Source organism: Amia ocellicauda, chromosome 3 (assembly GCF_036373705.1).
Source record: "Amia ocellicauda isolate fAmiCal2 chromosome 3, fAmiCal2.hap1, whole genome shotgun sequence".
Taxonomy (NCBI): Eukaryota; Metazoa; Chordata; class Actinopteri; order Amiiformes; family Amiidae; genus Amia; species Amia ocellicauda.
This window is the reverse complement of record NC_089852.1, coordinates 18,765,812-18,790,510: the sequence shown is the minus strand read 5'-3', so window position 1 is coordinate 18,790,510 and position 24,699 is coordinate 18,765,812. Positions and strand designations below refer to the sequence as shown.

General features: G+C 38.7%; 1 protein-coding gene and 1 long non-coding RNA gene across 2 annotated transcripts; both read left to right on the top strand.

Moving 5' to 3' along the window:
• Positions 1-1,761: 1,761 nt before the first annotated feature.
• On the top strand, positions 1,762-3,657 carry LOC136747273 (uncharacterized). The gene is made up of 3 exons (XR_010816465.1): positions 1,762-1,921; positions 2,589-2,663; positions 3,593-3,657. It is a non-coding gene; the product is annotated as an uncharacterized LOC136747273 (long non-coding RNA).
• Positions 3,658-12,967: 9,310 nt separating this feature from the next.
• On the top strand, positions 12,968-14,822 carry LOC136747018 (uncharacterized). Its single transcript, XM_066699971.1, has 2 exons — positions 12,968-13,478; positions 13,627-14,822. The coding sequence occupies exons 1-2, from the start codon at positions 12,968-12,970 to the stop codon at positions 14,820-14,822; spliced, it is 1,707 nt and encodes a 568-aa protein (XP_066556068.1).
• Positions 14,823-24,699: the final 9,877 nt, after the last annotated feature.

The window sequence follows — 24,699 nt, the reverse complement described above, 5'->3', positions numbered from 1 at the left end:
TCTGGACAAAAAATTGACCACTTAACATTGATTTCTGAACTTGGAGTGGTCTCTTAATTAATATATACAGCTCTCCAAAAAATTATGTTATATATTACTATTGTGCTGTATTATATAACCCTGTTATGTAACAGGGCTTTTTATTTCACAGCTCTGGGTTTCTTTATCTGCATATTGTACTTGTTGAAATAATAATTTCAAATTATATATGGAATGTGTGTTTATGTATAGTAGGCTATATGTTATACATACTTAAGGATATTTACTAAAGCATGAACTGAGATGTCTGAAAAAATGTCTGTAAATAAATTTATTTGGATGCAGAAAAACTTTCGAACTCATATTGATGTTCCCTCTGTAAAATTGAAACTTAACTTTAGGTTTCTGCTTCAGGCTTAAAAACAATTTCCAAGGAAAGGGAAACAAATATGCTGGTTTCTTGTTCTATTGTTTTCTTAATTTATTTTGGTAATATTCCCAATTAGTTATAGGCTTGAACCTCTATATCATTAAAGAAAAAATGTCACAGGGGCAGTTCAGCATTCATTTTAATGTGGAATATATATTCAAGTCCAGGCAGTTTATATTTGGAAGATTAATTACTCTGAAATAAACATGTGAACAGGGGTTTGTAGCCGGTGTGGTCGGAGCTCCCTGCTCAGGATTCAATACTCGCTGCACAGACACTCCTCACCGCAGCAGCTCCACCCAGTAAAGTGTTAAGCCCGCACCGCCAAACGACCGGGTCTCCCAACATGGGAGGCTTAACACTGTACTGATTTTTACTGAGGGGTTCACGTGACTTTACATGCTCATACATCTGATGAGCCACCGTTACAGGTGCAGAATTGTTATGACCAAAACAGCATTGGAGATATGTTTACTTTTTACTAATCAATGCCAGCAGTTAACTTGAAATCACATTAATTGAAATAACATTTAACCTAGTCTTCATGTTATAGTAATGTTAATCAACATCAACATAGTTAATTAGGTTATCACATTACAAACTCTTTGTATCTGCCCTTAACAGTTATGTATTTTTTAAAAGGTATTAATAACTACGATTATTGATAATAAATGAGTATAATATAACATTAAAAAAATGTTTATTTTGAGACAAAACCATTATATATAACTGGTTGTCTTAATATTGAGGTGCTCTAGATTAATTCCATTTTAATAAAGTCTGTTGTACATTATCAAAAACGAGTTAATTTGAGGAAAACAAAATTAAAACAATTCCTCATTAATCCCCTTGGGAAATAAGGTATCCACTATAAATATTTAAAATGCTTCTCTCTGTAGTTCCCTCAAAACCAAAAACAGAGTGATTTGCATTTCAAAAAAAATGAAAAATGTATAAGTAAGGTAAAATAAACTAAAAAACAGAAGCTACTGAGTATTGCATTTTAATTGTACATGTTCTCACTGTTTAGTTAATACTAAATAAAATGAAGAACTGGTATAACCAGGGAAGCTAGAGTTTGAAACAGAAAGTTTTCTATGTGTTGTGTGTTCATGTTACTATACTAATTAAATTCTGTATACAAGTACACTCTCCCACACACAACAGTAATAACAACAGCCCACCACAGATATAGAGTTTCATGTTACAAATGAGATTAATTATGAGGTTAAGTGTTATAATGTTTTTTTTTTCTGCAATGTGTGGCGTTGAGGACCAGAACTTCAGTCGCCAAACCAGGCCAGATAAACTACCCATCTGTTTCAACATATTCTCCAGATTGTAGGTTTTCTTAACTCGGCCAAGACAAACACCTCCTCCAGTGGAAACAGGATGTGCCTCAGATGCATTATTCTGGACACACTTTAAGAACAACTGTCAAACAAGCTACAAAGATGACAATTGAATAAGGTCCCAAGAGACTGCAGGGTATTTGATCAGCACATTTACAAGGTCAGAGTTAAACATCTTGACTTCCCAGTTGTTACAGCGCTTTACAGTTACTTTACTTTTTAAAAGACAATATGAAACAATATTAAAGAATTCACAATCACTCTAAAATATTACTGTGCTTTTATTATTTCTATTTTTAATTAGCATTATAACATAGTGATTTGAACTGAAATCAGGAGTAGAGGAAATGGAAATGGGGTGACCTGTAAATACAGCTACAATACATTCTGAGTGAAATTAAACAATGGCTCCAGTATGAATTTAGTCAGAATTAAGTGTACTTGTTTTTGCTTAACTCTACTATAACATATTATTTCCCACTGAAACCTGTTTTCTCTCCCTATGCAAACAGCTACTCCATTCATTTGGTATAAAACCTGAAATGCCTGCTTTAACGATGATCCAAGTGGCAATTCAAGCTGCTCCTATTCTCTGTGTACTTTTCTTTTCCCTCTGTCCCTGCTGGGTGATTAAAGCTTTCAACAGGAAAATCATTATCCAGGAATTTACAGATTTAATGTTCTGAATATTTCATCCAAAGTCCCAAATAATGTCCTAAATAATAGTGTAATAAAATAATAACCTAACTTGATATTGTACTTTATGACTTTACTTCAGGGACTGCTATAGATGATTCAGGTTGTGTTTGTGTATTCTTTTGTTCAAGATAGCTTTTCCAGATGACCAGTGTTAGAAGTCTAACCTTGGAAATGAGTCTTACCAGACAGGAGTGTAGGATTCAGTAAGTACATATTGTCTGTCCAGATTTTATCAACATGCATCAGAAATGTTATAGGGCCATCAGAGAATACGAAAACACAATGTGGTTTTATATTATTGTATAATAATATTTTATAATGTAATGAAAATGGTCAACAACACTTAAACCAGTGGTTCCCAAACCTGGGGTTGTGACCCCATTTGGAGTCACAGCATAAAGGAATAGGGGCGACAAAATCATGGTTATTTTTGTTTAATATTATTTTCTTCCTCAGATTTTTGTAAATATAAAATTAAAACTATGATGAAATTAATTTAAACACTTTAAATTGAAAGTGTAAACCACATCAACGTACACAGTAATATACAAGAAACATGCTGAAGCATTTTGGGGGTCGGAGATGAATTTTGTTAAAATGGGGCCTCACTGAGTATAAAGTTGGTAAACCCTGACTTAAAGCCTTACAAGCATGCACAATGGAATATTGTACGTATGCTGTTTGAAAGCATAAGCCAAGTGGATACAAAATGTGTATACATATTTCAGTCACACACAAAGTGTTGGCACTCTTTACTTGATTTACATGATTCACTAATGTATATAGTTTTAAATTGTAGTAATTCTTTCAGTTATTAAGTAGCTCCTAGTCATTGTTAATCATCAAGTCATCAAGTAATAAATATCACTACATCTTTATTTTGCTAATTCTAAGTTGGGTTAGTAAATGGATGATCAGTTACAATTATTTATATTCATATTATGATTACTGAATAGTACTTTAAAAATTAAACCAATGTAATTCATCTTTTGTTTCTATCCTGACATAGAAATATTATTATAGTTTGCAGATTTATTTATTTTTTATGCATTTCTCTTCTAAAACATATTGTTATAATTGAAGGTCTATATTTATTTTCCAATCTCCGTTACATGTACTCCTTTTTTTGCAGTTTATTCATTATTGTTTTTAATGTGCAACAAATCCATCCATCCATCCATCCATTTTCGAAACCGCTTATCCTTGTGGGTCGCGGGGGATGCCGGAGCCGATCCCGACAGGCATAGGTCGCAAGGCATGTGCCACAAATATTTCAGATAATTACTGATTTGCTGTGCTTAAGTGAGCTGCAGTTGTTTTTACTGGTTGCAATACTGTGCTCTTGCTTTGAATAGGAGTGTACTATTTACTATTTACTTTTTAAATGTATGATAAAACATGCATATTGTATGGGATAACGTTTAGACTTAACATGTTTTTGATAATATTATCATTTGATTGATTATCTGTAAAATATGATTTACTCAATTAAATATAAAGTTATGAAGACATTGGTAATACATTATTCAATTAGCATCGTAGAAGTTTCAAACCTTGTTCGGTAATGTGTTCTAAAACTTCAAGACAAAAATTGACCCTTCATTCCAGTCATAGACATTTATAATCTTGTTGTTTAGAAAACATGACCACTACTGTACTTCTTAAAACTTTTTTATTTGCCAAAATCAGTCAGTTAGGAAATTGTATAATACTAAATAGTTTTGAAGGTTCTCTTCTTACCCTGCATAAGCTGTCAGTCCATCAGCTTTCAACCATAGATGCTGCACTAAATTCTGTTTGTATCAATTTTTCTGCAGCTTGGGGATGAAAGATCAATTCCCAGGGCTTCCATCACACTGGTACTGGAGTTCATGTGGAAATCACAATCCGGAAACCTGTAAACATTGTGTTCTTAGCGTGGGTGCTTTGGCCTTTCATGCATCTGCTCCTTGATGTTGAATGAGACTTAAGTTCAATGCAATTATTTTTATTATTATTTTTTTTTTTTTGTGATATTGGTCCACACTTTTAATCAACTTTAGGCTGTGATTTCCCAAAGGTGGGAACGTCAAACCATGAGACATTGATTAAATATTTTTTTGGTAAGGTTGCATCTCACTGAACCTTATTCTCAAGCTGTGTATTTCAGTATTGAGTAGTTAAAGGGTACAATGGGAGGTAATCACATCTTTTTGTAAAAATGGGGTACTAGTCCTATTTTTGGTGTAGTAAAGTGAGTGTTGAACCTTCAGTGTAGACCCCCACTACCAGATTCTAATATGCAAATTGATTATTTATAATAGTAATATCCTTCTGTAAACTAAAGGGCTACATCCTTTGAAAACTCAAACGTGCACATCAGGAATGGTGATGCATAAATGCATGATATACTATGCTGCAGTTCCAATGCCTTCCTTCACTAATGCTTTGAAAACCTACTTATTTATGATACTATATTAAAAAAAAGTCAAAAATATTCACGTCCTTAATTTAAAATTTCTTTCAGTGATTCATTACTTATTTGGTCAAATAAATATTGTGCATTAAACTATACTTATTTACCAATGCAATGATTGTTGAGCACTGATTCAGCCTAGAGAAAACTGTAAAGATTCAAGATGATTGAACTGAGTTAAGACAGGAAGTGTGTAACCTTTGGACTGCTGCTGCATTGAAATCAGTCTATAACATATAGATTCTTTTCAATAATTGAATGTGAATACTTTCCACTTAAACTGTGTGTATTGTTTGGAGTGTTTTTGTAAATGTTGTAATGCATTCACCATTGACTCATTTGTTTCTATTTGTGGATAATTTCTCAAGTGGATATCAAATGGCTCACCGACCTGGATTCCAACGCCACTAATTCAACTCCAATAAACAGCATGTTAATTATATTCATGACCTTACAACAAGTTGTTTAAGCTTGTTTAAGACAACTTGTTACTTGTTTAATGCCTGCCAACATTAATAAAGCCCAAAGTTGTAGAGGTGGCAGACCTATGATGTAATTGTAGTAGAACCTAATATAGGTTGGTAGCTTATCAACTGAAAGGAGTTTAGAGAGATTGCTTTAACTACAAGGCTAGGAAATGTTTGTCTCCTAAACACCCATGCTACACTGGGTGAAGACTGGATTTTCTATTGTCAGTCTTAAATGTATCTTATTTATTTCTGCTCATTCAAATGGCCTTATTTCAGTTTTGATTTGTTCCTTTGAGGATTTTGAAAACATCATTCAAATCCTTTTCTATGTCATCTTTGAAATATTGGCAGGTACCTTTTGTATTTTCCTTTAATATCTAATGCAGTTACATATTTTAAACATATAGGCATGGAAAGAAAAGAAAATCTGTTTAACTACTCTACCTATTGTTTTAAAAAGTAATAAATGCATAATAAGTGTTCCCTCTTGTTCACATTTGTAGTTAAAATGTCCAGTATATTTCTATTGGGATTTAATAGTTTTAATTGAAATGAGGTGAGGTGTATAAGGTAATGAGGTGACAATATTTGGACTCAACACAGCCCATGTCAATAATACACTGGCATCTATACTATTCTCAGTTCTCACAATACAGTAATGAATCCAAGACATAAGAATTAAATTATTGTGTTGTTTCCAGAACAAACCTACATCTTTTTTTTGGCTACAGTTTTCATTTTTTCACTTTTCACTCACTGCGGTGAATTGGTATGATTAAAAAAGGACCAAAGCAGTAAAACAATCTGGATTGATTAATGAGGACAGAAATGTGGGTAAGAGTATTTCACAGGGAGGGAAAGGCCATTTTGAGGCCTGATGCCACCGTTTGCATGTTCTCAGTCTCACAATATTCCCTCGTATAGTAATTCCAACAGTGTGGTTGTGCATTTCTGTTCATTTTTCATCCTTTTACAAACACTAGACTTTAGACTGCAAGGCTATTATCATTCAAGAGGAGGATTGTTTTACAGCTAATTATCTCAGTATCAGATTGGCACCCACCTGCTGATAGCAGTGCAGGCACTCTGTCTCTCTGGTTTGGCACAGAAGACATTCCCATAATTTGGATCATGCTTGCCCAATTAAATAGTGCTGTTTAGGATGCATGATTGCACTTGGAAATCTTAGGACTGACAATCCTCCAGGTTTTGCAGTGCTTCCAAGAAACACAACTATATAAACCACTTTATAAATGGTATTATGAAGTAATCTCATTTGTGTACCAGATTACCATGTCTTTGGCACAGCCAGAACTATGTGGTCAAGAGTTTATCACAGAATTAGTTAACATTTCTTATTCTTATTATTTTAATGTTTGAATACATTAAATCATTGAGATAGACTTAACATACATCATTTTAAAAATATATATTGCTAGAGAGTTGTGGTTCCCAAACTTAAAATAAAGTTGTTAATAACAATTAAAATAATGATACCAATCACAATGTAGATTTTGTGTTTCAGAAGTCAATTATGCAGGATTAATAAGGATATAGAGACTGGACTAGTAAAAACTTGCCCAAAGTGCAGGAGATATCCTATAGCCTGTATTTTACTGGTCTTCAATCCCTGCCATGCTATGAGTTACCAGGGGTGTGCACCCTATTATAGATCTAGATATTATAGTGAATTTGTAACTATAAGCACTGGTACGTCTCTTAAATCAGTGCAATCATCAAATTAAATACAATGCAAAAAACAGTGACTGACATTGATAGCATGCTTCTCAGAGGACACAGGCTTTGTCTCATCATGGCCACATAATGAGACTAGTTGGAATACAAATATGGTTTATAAATTCTTGATTAGTACTTTTCCTTATTATGATTATAGCACATGTTGGTCATGTCATACAATCAGCCATAACATTACGACCACAGGTGAAGAGAATAACACTGATAATCTCATTATCATGGCACCTGTCCGTGGGTGGGATATATTAGGCAGCAAGTGAACATTTTGTCCTCAAAGTTGATGTGTTAAAAGCAGGAAAAATGGGCAAGCGTAAGGATCTGAGCGACTTTGACAAGGGCCAAATTGTGATGGCTAGACAACTGGGTCAGAGCATCTCCAAAACTGCAGCTCTTGTGGGGTGTTCCCGGTCTGCAGTGGTCAGTACCTATCAAAAGTGGTCCAAGGAAGGAAAAGCGGTGAACCGGCGACAGCGTCATGAGCGGCCAAGGCTCATTGAAGCACGTGGGGAGCGAAGACTGGCCCGTGTGGTCCGATCCAACAGATGAGCTACTGTAGCTCAAATTGCTGAAAAAGTTAATTCTGGTTCTGATAGAAAGGTGTCAGAACACACAGTGCATCGCAGTTTGTTGCGTATGGGGCTGCGTAGCCACAGACCAGTCAGGGTGCCCATGCTGACCCCTGTCCACTGCCAAAAGCGCCTACAATGAGCTTGTGAGCATCAGAACTGGACCACGGAGCAATGGAAGAAGGTGACCCTGTCTGATGAATCACAAGTTCAAGGTGTTGACTTGGCCTCCAAATTCCCCAGATCTCAATCCAATCGAGCATCTGTGGGATGTGCTGGACAAACAAGTCTGATCCATGGAGGCCCCACCTCGCAACTTACAGGACTTAAAGGATCTGCTGCTAATGTCTTGGTGCCAGATACCACAGCACACCTTCAGAGGTCTAGTGGAGTACATGCCACAATCGGTCAGGGCTGTTTTGGTGGAAAAGGGAGACCTACACAATATTAGGCAGGTGGTCATAATGTTATGGCTGATTGGTGCATGTTCATTATTACACACAATTACATTGACAATTAGAAACGTATGATCAGTTAATGCACTGCAGAAAAAGAGAAAAGTCAAAGTAAGTACTTACTGATATTTAATGTGTGTATACACTTGAATCACATTTGTTCTATGTCACACAGATGCATAGTGAAAGTCCCAAATATTTACATTTACATATGTACATTTGTGTCTATGATTTACTTTGCCTCAACAGTAAGTTATAAACACAAAGACTGATTCAATACTACCAGCTACCAGCTTTTCTTTGATGAAATTTAAGATTATGTTTTGCTTAGAAATTTAGAAATTTGATTCATTGTTTTAAAAGCTTTCCCTTCTGTTTCCATTTGTGCAAGCCAGCAATTTAATTCACAGGCCACCTGTACAAAGCTCACTCCTTGAGGAGTAATCAAGTGCAGGAAAGATTAATGATTTATTCACACAAAGTAAAAGATCAACTTTGAGGGTCTGCAGAGAGCTGATTGTTAGTGAAATGGGCTGCTGTTGCCATCATGAGCTGCCAAGCAACTGGTGAGTCAGCCAGATGATTTGCCTTTGCACAATATTAGTGATTTAAAACAGAAAGAGAGAAAGGCAATTGTGCTATTTTATACTCGTTGATAGCTTTGTAAAATATTCAACCATTGCAAAAGTCTTTTCATTGCTCACTAACTGGAGCCTTGTATTAACCTACCCAGGGTTACCTACCCACTTAGACTTTAGTGTCAGGGACCCAGAGCCCAAGTAACACAGCTTTCATGACACTGTGGTATGGCAGTTTTGTAGAAATGTAAGCGATATTAGTAGTAGATGTTTTTAGGTTTTGTGATTAGTAGAAAATTGTTGCTATGAGAACATTAGTATTTTTCATATACACACATTTATTTATTTTTAATGGAAACAATTCTGTAACAAAAAATGGTGACATGAATATTCTTTTTATATAACCAGCCAATATTGTTTTCCGAAATGTAACAACATTTATAAGGATATGTGCATGGTAACCAAAAATAATGATTTTCTGCATCTTTGTATGTTGCTATAGTGTATAAGTAAGATGTATACTACTCTTCCAGATCGACTCATATAAGCGACTTTAAAATGTATAATGTACCAAATAATGGCAGGTGTCAACACCCAGCATGGATGCTCCTGACTACCAAATGACTGGATCTGTCTTCTCAGTGGCCATGCGAGACATTATCAGCTCAAACAAGTTTTATTGTTTCTTACTCCTTGATAGTAATTATAGTTTACATCAGGGGTGGGGAACGTCCGGCCTCTGGGCTGTACACGGCCCCTGAGGCTGTATGCTCCGGCCCTAGAGTCCATTTGAAAAAAATAATTTCTGTGACATACACTTAACACTAGAAGCGCCAAGCTTATGTAATAAACATCTCTACTGCATTTTAACTGCATAAACACGAAAATATAGTTATGAACACATTTACCTAGAATAGCCAAAAACAGGTTATTTTCACCGGTCATTAAAATACATAATAACTCAAACTTTCAGCTTCAACCACATCGCTGGGTAGTTTATTCCAGATTGTGACAACTCTCTGTGTAAAGAAGTGTCTCCTGTTTTCCATTTTGAATGCCTTGAAGCCCAATTTCCATTTGTGTCCCCGGGTGCGTGTGTCCCTGCTGATCTGGAAAAGCTCCTCTGGTTTGATGTGGTCGATGCCTTTCATGATTTTGAAGACTTGGATCAAGTCCCCACGTAGTCTCCTCTGTTCCAGGGTGAAAAGGTTCAGTTCCCTCAGTCTCTCCGAGTAGGACTTTCCCTTCAGACCAGGTCTGGTTGCTCTCCTCTGAACTGCCTCTAAAGCAGCAATATCCTTCTTGAAGTGTGGAGCCCAGAACTGTCCACAGTATTCCAGATGAGCTCTAACTAGCGCATTGTACAGTCTGAACATTACTGCCCTTGTTTTAAATTCTACACTTTTGACAATATACCCTAGCATTCTGTTTGCCTTTTTTATTGCTTCCCCACATTGCTTGGATGGAGAAAGTTAGGAGTCCACATAGACTCCTAATTCTTTCTCATGCGTTACTTCATCTAGATCTGTACCTCCCATAGTGTAATTATAGTGGACATTTTTGTTACCTGCATGTATTACCTTGCACTTGTCCACATTGAATTTCATTTGCCAGGTGTCAGCCCACAACTGAATATTATCTAAGTCCCTCTGAATAGCCTGTGCTGCCAAGATTGGATCTGCTGAGCCACCTATTTTAGTATCATCTGCAAATTTGACAAGTTTGCTAACTATCCCAGAGTCCAGATCATTAATATAGATTAGAAAAAGCAAAGGCCCTAGTACTGATCCCTGTGGAACTCCATTAACAACCTCACTCCAGTTAGAAGTGACTCCTCTAATTGACACCCTCTGTTTCCTATACGTCAACCAGTTCATAATCCATCTACTTACATTACCCTGAATGCCTACAGCTTCCAATTTGAGGATCAGTCTTTGGTGTGGAACCTTATCAAAAGCTTTTTGAAAATCTAAGTATATCATATCATATGCTTTCACGTGATCTACAGCTGCAGTTGCATGTTCAAAATGTTTTAATAAATTAGTAAGACATGATCTGCCTCGTCTAAACCCATGTTGACTATCTCCAAGAATATGGTTTTCATTGAGATGCTCCTCTATTTTCTGTCTAATCATTTTACAAGTGCAGCTGAGACTGATTGGTCTGTAATTTCCTGGCTCAGTTTTGTCTCCTTTCTTGTGGATTGGTATGACATTTGCTGTCTTCTAGTCAGTTGGCACATCCCCTGTTCTAAGTGTCATTTGGAATAATCGAGTTAGCGGCCTATAAATAATTTCCCTCATTTCTTTAAGTACTGTTGGAAATATCCCATCTGGCCCAGGTGATTTGTTTGTTTTTAATTCTGCTAGTCCCTTTAGTACCTCCTCCTCATTTATAGATAGAGCAGTCTGGCGCTCAAGTGGCGATCTCTACCTGTCTACAGTCTTTCATGTGCTTGAAAAACACACGCATTGTACAGCATTACAGGTGTTTTCTTACTCCAATGATCAATATGCGATTGCTACTGCACATAGTACAGAGTGCAATAGCGCAGCACATCCACCAAAATAATGATTCATGGACATTATCAGCGGAGCAGCATTTACTGCGATGCTGTATTTTTGAGGAGTAAAAGTGTTCACCTGGAGAGGCTGTCAAAATGCAGTGTGAGGTATGAGCTCATGCAGGGAAAGTGGAGAAACGTGTCCTGTGGGGACTGTCACAAGCTGTCAGGTATGCAGGTTAAATATATAGTAAACAGCTTATTGAAATACACTGATTTTATTCACTGTAGCTTTGTATGTTGAAAACAAAGTTTGCACAGTGTTGAAAATGTTTACTTTAGTGTACAATTATGTTTTGATAAATACAATAGTTATTTTTGAACTATAAAATATTGCTTTTGAGCATTATTCCAATATTTATGTTTACACTTGTTTCATTATCTTATTGTATGCCATTTTTGAGCTTTTTGCTTATTGTAGGCTATATAGTTATTTATGTTTTGACTGCAGTGTGTGCATTTAGAAAAAAGTAATTTGTTCTGGCATTAGAATGTAAGTTTCATCTGTATTAATGTTTTGATGTAGGTATATTAATTAAGGTTGTGGCCCGTGAATACATTTGTGAACACTTGAATGGCCCTTGATAGGAAAAATTTTCCCCATCTCTGGTTTACATAGACAACATGAAATGTTGCTCTGTCCATGGCTGTGGGAATAACAAACAACTGAGGTTATTTGGTTTCCTTAAACTTTGGAGTGACTGAAAATATCTCAATATGTATGATAAGACAGAGAGAACTAAACAACTTATCATCAAATCTTGCTGAGGAAATACTAACTACAAACTCTTTCCTTACAGTATGATTTTGAAGTGATTTTTCTAGATGAATCTGGGTGTAGACATTTTATTGACACATTATTTAACTTAAAACTATTTAACAACATGGTGATTTATAATGTATGTGTCACAGTTCCCTAGCCCTGACCCTCTTCCCCCACTTGAGGCTGCCAATGTTCCCTTGCCTTTTCCTGCTCCCTTCACTGCTTTCCTTTTTTCATTCTATCAATTAACATTCCTCCTCACCCTTGTGCACTTCTGCTCCTGTCCTTTGTTCTCATTGGTCCTGCTCTTGTCTTCCTAATTTCTGCTCTCCTTTATAAGCCCCTCACTGCCCTCACTCTTGGCAAAGTGTTGTCAGCTCTCCCTGCTTCACCAAGCCGAGTTCTCCTGGTTCCTTGTTCGCCAACGCTCTCGCTCTCTCACTCCTTCCTCTTTCGCCTTTCGCCTTTCGCCTTATGCCCTGTCCTTGTCTCTATCTCTCTCTTTCTGTTCTGTATGTTTCTCTTGACCTCCTGGATTTCGACCTTTTGCCTGTGACCTCGACCTCGCCTTTGGATTCTCCTTGGTTTCTGTCTGCTCATTGCAGTAGCTCTGCACTTGGGTCCTGTCTCTAACAACTTTACGGTCCTCCCACGAGGTAACCGTGACAGAACACTTTGCCAAAAACATGGACACAGTAGAGCTACTCCTTCGGTTACGCCAGGGAGACCGTTCCTTAGTGTAATATATTAAGGAATTCTGCGTTCTAGCCAACCAGATGCCTTTTGATGAGGTCGCTCTAGGGGACATTTTTTGTTTTGGAATTAACAAGTCCAAACCCTACCAGATCCCTTGTGGTAGACGTGAATGGTCCTTGGTTATATTTATTACTTCTGTTCTTATGATGAATGACCCGACCTGGGTTGCACCCGTCACCGAATCAGAGGTTCTGACTCCAGCCACGCCTGCCGCCACACTGGAAGTCCAGAAGAAAAGAAAGAGGAAAAGGTACCTGCTCCAGTCACGGTCGCGCCCGCCGCCGATCCAGAGGTCCCGACCCCGGCAGCGCCCACTGTTCAACCAGAGTTCCCGACTCCGGTCGTGCACGCCGCCTAACCAGAGGTCCAGATCCAGGTCCCGATCCCGGCCGCCGCCGCCAAACCAGAGGTCCCGATCCAGGTCCCGATCCCGGCCGCCGCTGAACAAGTGGTTCCGGTCCCAATCCCGGCCGCTGCCGCCCAGCCCGAGTGCCCAGCGGTCGCCGCCTTCACCGCCGCTGCCGCCAAGCCCGAGCAGTCGCCGGCTCCGCCCTCGACAGTCCAGGCGCCTGTGTCTACGGCTCCGCTGCCTGATGCTTCCATGGCACTGCCTCCTGCAGCTCTACCTCCCGAACCCACTACAGCTCCCAAGACTCCGTCTTCTACAGCTCCCAAGGCTTCCATGCCTGCTGATGCTTCCACGGCTCTACATCCTGATGCTTTCACAGCACCGCCTCCCGAGGCTATTGCTTCTCCGCCTCCTGTGGTTCCCTCAGTGCCGCCTTCCACGGCTCTGCCTCCTGAGGATACACCTACAGATGCTTCTACGTTCCGCCTCCTGAAACTGCGCCGTCTCCAGTGATACCGGCTCCTGTGGCCGACGCTTCTAAGGCTCCGCCTCCCGAGGTTCTTGCAGCTCCACCTTCCGCGGCTCCGTCTCCTGAGGCTCCACCTCCAGATGCTTCCATGGCTCCGCCCCCTGAGGCTGTGTCGCCTCCTATGATGCCGTCTCCTGTGGCTGAAGCTTCTAAGGCTCTACCTTCCGAGTCTCCCACGGCTCTGTCTTCTCTAGCTTCTATGGCTCCGCCCATCAAGACCTCCTTGGCTTCCACGGCTCCTGCAATTTTGCAGTCAACGGCTCCTGCAATTCTGCCTCCCGAGGTCCCTTCGGTTCCGCCTTCCCAGGCTCCGCCCCCAGAGGCATTTACGGCTCCGCCTTCTATGGCTCCGCCTACTGAGGCTTTCATGCCTCCCGAGGTATCTTCCGTATCGCCTCATGAGACTGCGCCTCCCTCGGCTCTGCCTTATGAAACTTCTATGGTTCTGCCTCCCTTACCGCCGCCGCCTCCCGAGACTTCTGAGGCTTCAACAGTTCAGCCTCCTACGGTTTCCACAGCGCCACCTCCCGAGACCTTCGCAGCGCTGCCTTCCACTGTTTCACCATCTCCATCTCCTAAGCCTTCCAAGACTCCACCTCCGACGGCTCCGCTTCCCACTGCTCGGTCAGCTTCGCCTCCCAAGGCACCTCTTTCGGAGTCTCCTAACGCTTCCATGGCTTCGCCTTCCCAGGCCCCGGCTTCTGAGGCCTCGTCGGCTCCGTCCACCGAGCCTCCAGCACCTCCTCTGCCCAACCCGGACCCTACCTCTTTCTGGAGATCGCCTTCCAGTTCTCCAGACTCTGCATCTATCCGGAAACTACCTTCCGGTACTTTGGATCCCACCTCTGTCCTGCAATTGTCTTTCAGACCTCCAGACCCTGTCTTTGTCCTGTGGCCGTCTCCTAGATCTCCTGAACCCGTTCCTGTCCTGAGGCCATCTCCCAGACCACCCGAAAACGTTCCTGTCCTGTGGCCGTTCCTCAGACCTCCTGAACCTGTTCCTGTCCTGAGGTTGCCTCCCAGACCACCTGCTCCCGTTCCTTACTTGTGGCCACCTCCAAGACCTCCAGAACCCGATCCCATCCCATGGCTGTCCTTCAGACCTTTTGACCCTGACTTGTGACCACCTCCCAGGCCTCCTGACCTGGCCACCCTCTTGAAATCTTGCCCTTTCCCTCCATCTTGTTTTCTGTTTCCCCACTACCTTTGTTCCTGATCTTCTGTCCCGTGGCTTTCCCCGCTGTGTCCAGTCCCATTCGGCTGGGCCGAGCATGGGGTGGGGGGGGGTACTGTCACAGTTCCCTAGCCCTGACCCTCTTCCCCCACTAGAGGCCGCCAATGTTCCCTTGCCTTTTCCTGCTGCTTTCCTTTTTTCATTCTATCAATTAACATTCCTCCTCACCCTTGTGCACTTCTGCTCCTGTCCTTTGTTCTCATTGGTCCTGCTCTTGTCTTCCTAGTTTCTGCTTTCCTTTATAAACCCCTCACTGCTCTCACTCTTGGCAAAGTGTTGTCAGTTCTCCCTGCATCACCAAGCCGTGTTCTCCTGGTTCCTTGCCCTTTAACCCTCTCTCTCTCTCTCTCTCTCTCTCTCGCTCTCGCGCTCGCGCTCGCTCGCTCCTTGTCCTTCCTCTTTTGCTTTATGCCCTGTCCTTGTCTCTATCTCTCTCTTTCTGTTCTGTATGTTTCTCTTGACCTCCTGGATTTCGACCTTTTGCCTGTGACCTCGACCTCGCCTTTGGATTCTCCTTGGTTTCTGTCTGCTCATTGCAGTAGCTCTGGACTTGGGTCCTGTCTCTAACAGCTTTACGGTCCTCCCACGAGGTAACCGTGACAGTATGACAGTGACGTTGTTAGTTTATTTAAGATTTTTGTTGTATGCTTAATTTTAATGGTATAGGGCATCATGATATGCACTTGTGATGAAAGACAACACTAGTAATACAAATATATCTTGCAGAAAGGATCCAAAAACAGATTACAGAAATTAGGATGCAGAAATAGTTTTTGCAAACTTAAAGTAATCAAAAATTGTCAACATATAATAAAAGGGGAGACTCCCACACTGAGATACTTACCAATAGAAGACAATTTTTTATTAATTTGTGTATCTCTCAGCTCACTCAGCTTAGTGTTTCACTAGAACTGCCAGACAGTTTTAAGGCTTCCAAATATAGTCCCAGTGAGAATTTTTATTTAGGTCTGGTGGCAATCTTGTTTTACACACAAACAGCACTTTGCCATCTTTCTACTGTACAATGTTTATACTTGTATAGCTATATGGTTATTCAACAAGCAATTTGAAGTTTGGGGTGCGTTTTGGCAATTTTTAAGTAGCCATTTTGCAATTTAACCATCTCTGCAATTTATCCTCCACCATCTTGAGGCAAGATAGGCTGTTGATACCATATGCTAAGTTACAGATCAATTTTTTCACCAGTTCCCAAAAAGAAGAATAGTGGGTCAGGTGGCCATCTTGATTGACACAGCAGTGGAGTTTTTTAGCAAGTCTGGTTCTTGTCAAGTTAGAACCTGATCAGTAATACAGCTTCCAAGCAGGAGCTCTTTAAAAACATTGGGGGGGAAAATCTCAAGCTTCAGAAGAATCCTACACCAGAATCCTTCCCCACTTGAAAACATACACACCACCCAGTGTGTCAGGTGCCACAATAAGAAGCACATACAGAGATAAAAAAAAAAAAAATGGAAGAGCTGGTGTTTTACACATTTCTATCTAATATTTAAACCTGTTATGCCTTCATCAGAAGGTCAGCATAGAACAAAAGTATATTTTATATACAGTAATATTGGGTTAAAACATAACATGTAAATTCGACTTTATACATAAAATGTTGCAATAGACCCCTTTATAAAAAGTACTAAAAATTTCACGTTAGATTTGTGAATTGCAAGTAGAGTGGTTTACTACAAAATGACTATAAAAACCAGCTGAGATAGTACTTACCATTTGATTAATGTTAAATACAGCAAGTGGGAAATCAAATTTGGATTCAAAACTGGAACTGCTGTTTGTATGGCTAAAAGAAGTAGAGCAGGGTCCCTTTTAACTATTTATAAACATGCCCATACATATATATTACTCCACTACCAGGGACTTCATTAAAACTTGCACAGAAAGGCAGAAAAATAATGATAATTTTCAAAACCAGATCTGATATTTCACGCTAGGCCAATTGTTTTACTCCACAATGTGATCAGTCCTACTTGAACTCTTATCACTGATGACTTTTGCTGTAGTAACTTCCGTTTACAATGGTTAATAATTGTCATTTAAAAACATATCAGTGTCCATAAATTCAGCTGTGATACAGGAATAAATAATGCCCAAATACACCTTATACACACACACATGCATAGTACAGATACCTTTTTATGATTTTTGAACTGAAGTTTCATTATTTAATCACAGCAAGTTTTTTTGTTGTTTTTTTGTGCCAGATATGTGTTTGACTTGGCACAGGCCAGTTTTCTTTGCTCCACTGATAGTAAAACCCTGAGGGCATACATCTAGAAGGAGCTTTCAGTGCATTAAAAGAAGGGCTTGTTCTCCGCTATGGAGCATGAACTAAGCTGATTGTAAATTAGGATTCGACTGTGATGCCTGATGAATGGAGCATTAAAAAAACTAAATCTAGTTAAAAAATGTAGAAGTGTTCATGGTTGTTATAAAGATCTCAGCCTTGTTCCCATGAGGGGAACTGTAGAGCTTGTTGTACTGCCGTTGAGTTCAGACTAACAAATGAGGTCATGGCTCTTCAGATCTTTTAGCAACAGTGAATAAAGATGTATAGCTTTCATTTCTTATACTCTAGCAAATGTACTCCTAATCAAGTTCTGTGAATGTGAGGTGTGAGGTATTTTACCTCTACCCCGTTACCTGGAATAGAAAGGACACCAAAACAGATTATCTCAAGACTTGAAATTGACACAAAAAATATCTATGCCCAATTATAGAACAGATAAGGTGGGCCACTGAAGAGATTTTTATACCGACTCGCATAATAAGCCCTTTTGTTTTATGTTTTATGAACTGATGAGACTGGACAGAGATCGGTAGGACTTAGAGAACATGTTGCTCAGCTGAAAAGAGACTATGAGTGTATTCTTCAGGGAGAAAGTAAAAGATCATTGCACTGGCAATAGGAGTGTATTCTTTGTTCATGTTTTTGAAGATTAAATGGTTTTAGAACATTAGAACATAAAGTTTAAAAAATAGAGATGATTTGGCACATCTTGCTTGTTTGGTTGCTTAGTTTCTTCACTTATATCTGTTTGTTTAGAGTTTAGCAATTTTACAGCATTTCATGTAATGTCCTAGTTTGTTCTTTAGTTTTCTCTATATAATGTTAGGATAATTTGTTTATTTCCCCATTAGTTTTTAATAAAGAAGCTTCCAATAACTGATATTATGTTCATTATGCATTATGTATATATATATTTTCTGTAGGCTTAAATGAGGACAGAGCAAAAACATACCAACCTTATGTTTACATTTAGGTGGGACCAAACTGAAAGGCGGCTACAGGCTTTTCTGGAGACTGGCTCAAATCTTATAAATAGTAGAGAAGCATGCTCAGTTTTGGATACTATGCCAACTTGTATTTATTTGTCACAATAGTTAATAAAAGTATGTTTAATATTAGTTACTTTTTTGTCTTTGTATTTGTCTTTCTCATGCCAATTGTTCTTACTTATTTCTTAGCAAATATCCTTACACAGTTTACACAAGAAACATTTCAAAGCATTTTAAAGTGCAGTAATACAATCAGTACAAAATACAATTTGCATATATCCTAGAACAATGAGCTAACAAGACAGACATAATACAGTTCCTAGGTATGTGCTTTAAGGGAGGGGTAGGCAAATAGTCAATAGAAATGCTATAAATACATATATAAGGAAGCATAGTTTAATAAAAAAAAAGCATCACAGCAAGAATACTGATCAGCCCAGGAGATTAGGCTGCCATATTATGGGTTCAGTCTAAACACATATGATTTGAGTGGTAACACTTTACAACAGGTCTCCCAAATTAAAGTTTATTCTTAATATGTAAAATGTGGGCCATGCCTGGTAGAGGCATAGGTTTTGTTTCAGAACTGTGGTGGGCACTGTCAATATTTTGAGGGATGCTGTCAATATTGGGGGGGATATGTCCCCTATGCCTATGGAGCTGGGCATACAATATTGGGGGGGACAATTTCAGGTTCTTTCAACATTGGAGGGGACGTGTCCCCCTAAACCTAAGCCTATGATGCCTGGTATGTCTCCAAAGGCATCCTTACCAGACGAATGTGTACTTACCGTTAATAATTTTTATATGTGAAGTACATGTTATCAAATGTTTAATTACACTGTTCTTTTGAGTAACTAACATGTAGTTAATGAGTACCTACTATGTTAATAAACTGCAATTTGGGAGACCTATCGAAAAATGTTACTATTTGATTAATTGCCAGAAGGTGGTCAGGGACTGTGCAGGCCTGATCTCGGTGGGAAGGTCATTCCACCACTAAGGGGTGGAAAAGGAACTTGCTCTAGCTATTATTGAGCAAGACAGTGCCCAGAGTAATAATATATTAATAATTGAAAAATATGTATGGAACAATAATACAACAATATAGATGTGAAGAGAATTTTGCTTTGTTTGTTATCAGACCAGATAGTGTACCTTTTAGACATGAGATGTGATAGAATTTACTTTTTTCTGGTTAAAATATTGACAACATGCTGCAATTATTGCCTGCTGTACATGAAAGTGGATATAGTTTGTGCTGCACAATAAAAGTAGTGAGCTTCTTGCCAAACTCCAGCTTGTAGAGGAAGGTTAAGAATTGCACAATGGGACTGATGTCCAGTGGAAATTTGATAACCCATGTTTTGTAATACAATGAATGCAGTTGTACATATGAAGCTGACAATGGCTCTCAAATTAGATATGAAAGAATAGCAGGGAAGTTTTTGATCACTGCAGATATTCACATTCTCATTCCTGCCTCGTGTTACATTACAACAAAGAATAAAAAAGCAATTGATGAGCTTCAGGCCTCTGCATGGGATGAGATTGTTCCCGGGAATAGATTGCATTAGAATGGCTGGCACAGAACAGAGGGCTCCTTAAACACTAACACATGGAGAGAAAACTGATGGATCCCAGATGCTAAAGCTGCTTTGGATAAGAGCTCTCCCTTCACAGGCCAAATTGTAATTTTGGATTTTATTGTTCACTGCTGATGGTTGAGAATGATTACAAGGCTGATTAAAATGTACGTAACCACTTGGCAATGCATTCCATAGCTTATTACGTCCGAAATCGCTGGCTTTCTGCAAGAAAAAGAAAAAGAGAAAAATTGGGAGGGGGGAGTGGGGGGGGGGGGGGGTACAAAACAATGCACAATGGTACTTTAACTGACTTATGTAATGCACTCTGCAGGAGAACAGTCCAGAAACTTGTGTCACAGTTTTTTCAGGAATCCTGGTCAATTTTATCTTTGACGTGGTTTGGATTTTATTTTTATGAATGTCAGCTAGTGTAAATTGTTGAAGAAAATGATTGTAATGCTAAACACATGGCTTTTAATACAATAAGAAGAACATGTATAACAAATAAGAAACAGGAGAATAGAAGAAAAAATCCCTATTTCTTTCTACTACTCTTGTAGTGGGGGGAGGTCATATGTAACCATTTATGATGTTCCTTTATAATGCATACCAGAAGGATGGAGGAATGTTACTTGTTACTAATGCACTGAAAAGTATAGAACAGCATGATGAAATGCAATTTGTGTATAATATACCAGACATTATTAGTACAGTATCCCTATGCCATAACACAGTGTGTATTGGAATAATTTAAATTCATGTTATGCTTTCCATTTCCTATATTTTGATCCATTTGCAAGTTTCATTATTTGGTTTAAAACATGCCCCAATAGTATGAACACAAACTTTTATATTTTATGTATGCCATGATTTATAAAGGTAATATAAGACCCGTCAGTTATGTATACTTTGTAACAATAATAATACAAAAAAGGCATTATAGTATGTTTTGTATTCGTTTAAATTATTTGCCATATTTTTAGAACAGCAGGATGAAATACTTAAACAGCCATTGTTTGGTGGTATTGTATTTGCCCAAGGACTGTAGCTATGCCATTCCATTACAAGTAGAACAGTACATCATCATAATACTAAGGTAATAGTGTTTTTTGTTATTTCATTTAAGTCTTGAGTTCTACACTATTCCATATAGGCCATTTACATTTGGATTATGTAATATTCCTTTTTCAAGCCCAATGTAATCACCAATCATTAAACTCTGATTACTATAATTACACTGTCCCTTTTGGTGAAGAATGAAACACAGCATGTATCTTCTGAAATGCACGATGTCAAAGCCATCCACTGTTTTTACACTGTCCAGAATGCCCATAGCTCAGCTATTGTAACAATGGGAAGATTTAATGCAGTTGGAAGTATTGACAATTATTATTATTATTTTTTATTTCTTGGCAGACGCCCTTATCCAGGGCGACTTACAACATAAGTGCAAAAATACAGAGAAGTACAAGGCATTAATCATTACAAGTTCAACTTAGCTAAAACATAACAATTCAAAATACATTTTACAGATTCCAATTTACAATTTACACAAGTAAATCTAAAGTAAATCACAAGTAAAGACAATCTGAACCTGCTGGCGCTTGAGAAGACGCAGGGTGTCGTTGATGTGAGATGATCTGAGACGTACCCATCTGACATTTTCCCCTCTCAGCCATGGTTGTGAGCCACCCACTGGCAACACCCAGTCAATAGTATAGCGGATACTTATCCATTATGCAATACCATCAGGGAGGCATCTGATTGGCCCCAAATTTATTCTTCAGCATGACAACGACCCCAAACATACAGCGAAAGTCATTAAGAACTATCTTCCGCATAAAAAAGAATAAGGAGTCCTGAAAGTGATGGTATGGCCCCCACAGAGCCCTGATCTCAACATCATTGAGTCTGCCTGGGATTACATGAGGAGAGAGAAGCAACTGAGGCTGCCTAGATCCACAGAACAGTTGTTAGTTGTCTAAGATGTTTGGGCCAACCTACCTGCCGAGTTCCTTCACAAACTGTGTGCAAGTGTACCTAGAAGAATTGATGCTGTTTTGAAGGCAAAGGGTGGTCACACCAAATATGGATTTGATGTAGATTTTTCCTCTGTTCACTCACTTTGCATTTTGTATATATATATATAAACCCAATATGTTATTTATTTCTTGTTCTGACTCGCCATTTACTACAATGTAAACAAAAGGCTTATTCATGGTCTTCATACAAGTATATTCTGCATGTTTTGGATGTTTTAGTCCTTGGGTCTGTGTCATGTGATTTGAGCGGCACAGGTCAGTAACCTAGATAGTGTTATTTCTTGTTGTAATGTTCTTGATCATAATTCTGAACAGCACTAAATTAGCACTATGTTGAGAGAGACAGGGGCTGTTGATAGCTGCATATTATGACCAGTTCCACCTTGAAATAATATTTTTAATTGGAGTTACTTGGTATGAGTGTCATAAAATAACGAGATGATTAAACTGTTATTCAATTGTTTACCATTCTTTCTTTTTTTAGCATGCTCATTAACTGTGTTAAGCAATACCATGTTTTGGCATGTCACTGTTTATTTTCCTGGAAAAGCACAACAAGGTCCCTTGTTGCTTTGAAGATGGTCTCTTGTCCTAAAATCAATAAATCAATGTGTTGTTGGCTTAAATTGGCCAACTGGAGCTGTGTCATATTAACTCATAGTGGAATTGTTTTTGTTCTACACGAACAGAACTCTATAATGGTTATGATGACAAAACAGGCTGAAAGGTAATACACACACACACACACACACACACACACACACACATATATATATATATATATATATATATATATATATATATATATATGCCTTGCAAAAATATTCAGACCCCTGAGCAATTCTGTCATATTAGCATACTGAATTACAAATTATACATTTCAATTCCATTCTGTTTTATATTTTATTTTAAAACACTGAAACTCAAAATCAATTATTGTGAAATTGGTGACTTTTTTTTGTTTGGAAATATTTGTAAAAAAAAATAAAAAACTGAAATATGTTGCTTGCATAAGTATTCAACCCCTGTGCTGTGGAAGTTTCCAGTTTACACAGATGAAAGAAATTGCCCTAATGAGGACATAATTACCTTACCATTAGCCTCCACCAGTGAACCATTAAAGTTTATATAAAATGTTCTGGATAAAAACCCCACTGTTGAAGGATCATTGGTCAGGCTGTGAATCTGAAGATCAAAGAGCAGTCTACAGAAAAAGTTAAAAAGTTAAAGTTAAAAAGTTAAAGTAAATGGTACAAAATATCCAAGTGTTTGGATGTCCCAGTGAGTACAGTTGAATCAATAATAAGGATGTGGAAGTTGTATCACACCACACAGGCACTGACAGAAAAAGGCCATCCCTCAAATCTCAGCACTCAAACAAAAAGGAGACTTGTGAGAGAAGCTACAGAGTTCAGTGGCTGGGAGTGGACTAATGGTGCACCAGTCAACAATCTCAAGAGCTCTGCATAACACTTGCCTGTATTCATTTATTTTTTAAAATCTTTCCCAACATAAAACCAGTGTTACCTTACAATGATTGATTTTGAGTTAAAGTGTTTTTGTGATGTCTACACTGAAAATTCCTAAACTCACCCCCACATGCCGTTATTGTCCCGGTTTTATTATATGTTTCTCATGGATCCCTGTTCATCATCCCATTATTAAATTATCATTCCTCAATTACCTCACCTGCTCCACATTTCCTAAGTCATTAGTCTCTGTATGTAAACCCTCTCCTCCCAGCACCAAGATGCAAATTTTTGTTTGTCATCATTGCAAAAATTCTGAGCATTTCTGATCTGTGATTGCCTTCTTGTTTACGAACTTGGCTTGCCCTTTCTTGACCACTGTCTCTTAGATTGCCTTAATTGTCCTGTTCGTCTGATCTATCCACTGATTGCCTGTTTTCCTGACTCATAACTGTGTTTGACAGCCCCTGAACCCTAACCTGCTCTTTATTTTTGCTGTAAGCCCACACTTGGGTCCTCTATCTCTGACCATGTCAACATCAGAGTTTTAAAATAAAATGCCAAACAGAATACAATTTCAGTAATAAGAGAGAATTGGCCAGGGGTCTGAATACTTTTGCAATATACTTTTGGCACTGTGTGTGCATGTGTGTGTGTGTGTGTGTGTGTATGTATATGTATGTGTGTGTGTTTGTGTGTGTGTGTGTGTGTGTGTGTGTGTGTGTGTGTGTGTGTGTGTGTGTGTGTGTGTGTGTGTGTATATATGTATGTGTGTGTATGTATATATTAAAGGAAAAATCAACATAAAGTGTCTCATTAAGGTGTCGGATCACCATGAGCCACCAGAACAGCTTCAATGTGCCTTGGCATAGATTTAACGAGTCTCTGAACTCTACTGGAGGGATGAACACCATTCTTCCAAAAGATATTGCCTCATTTGGTGTTTTGATGACGGTGGTGGAGAGTGCTCTCTAACACATCCGTCCAAAATCTCCCATAGGTCAACTGGGTTGAGATCTGGTGACTTTATATTTATATTTCACATACAATACACCATTAACATTTGGAAAGAGAATTATTCACACATCCTAATTGATCCTCCACTGACATGGGCATCAGACCAGTCCCCCTCTCCTCTCACTCTGACTTTTAATATTATCCACCCTGCTTGTCTCTATCCTATTTTTGCAAATACGTTTACATTTTTAATAAACCTATTTCTTGTATTAAACAAAACAGCCTCAAGGTTAATTCATGCAGATCAACCTCACCGCTATTCTGAATTTGTATTAGTAAAGTATTGTGGTAACTTGCGGGTCTTGTTTTCAGAGGATTTGACCGCTATGGGTTGTATGTGTGGGGATCA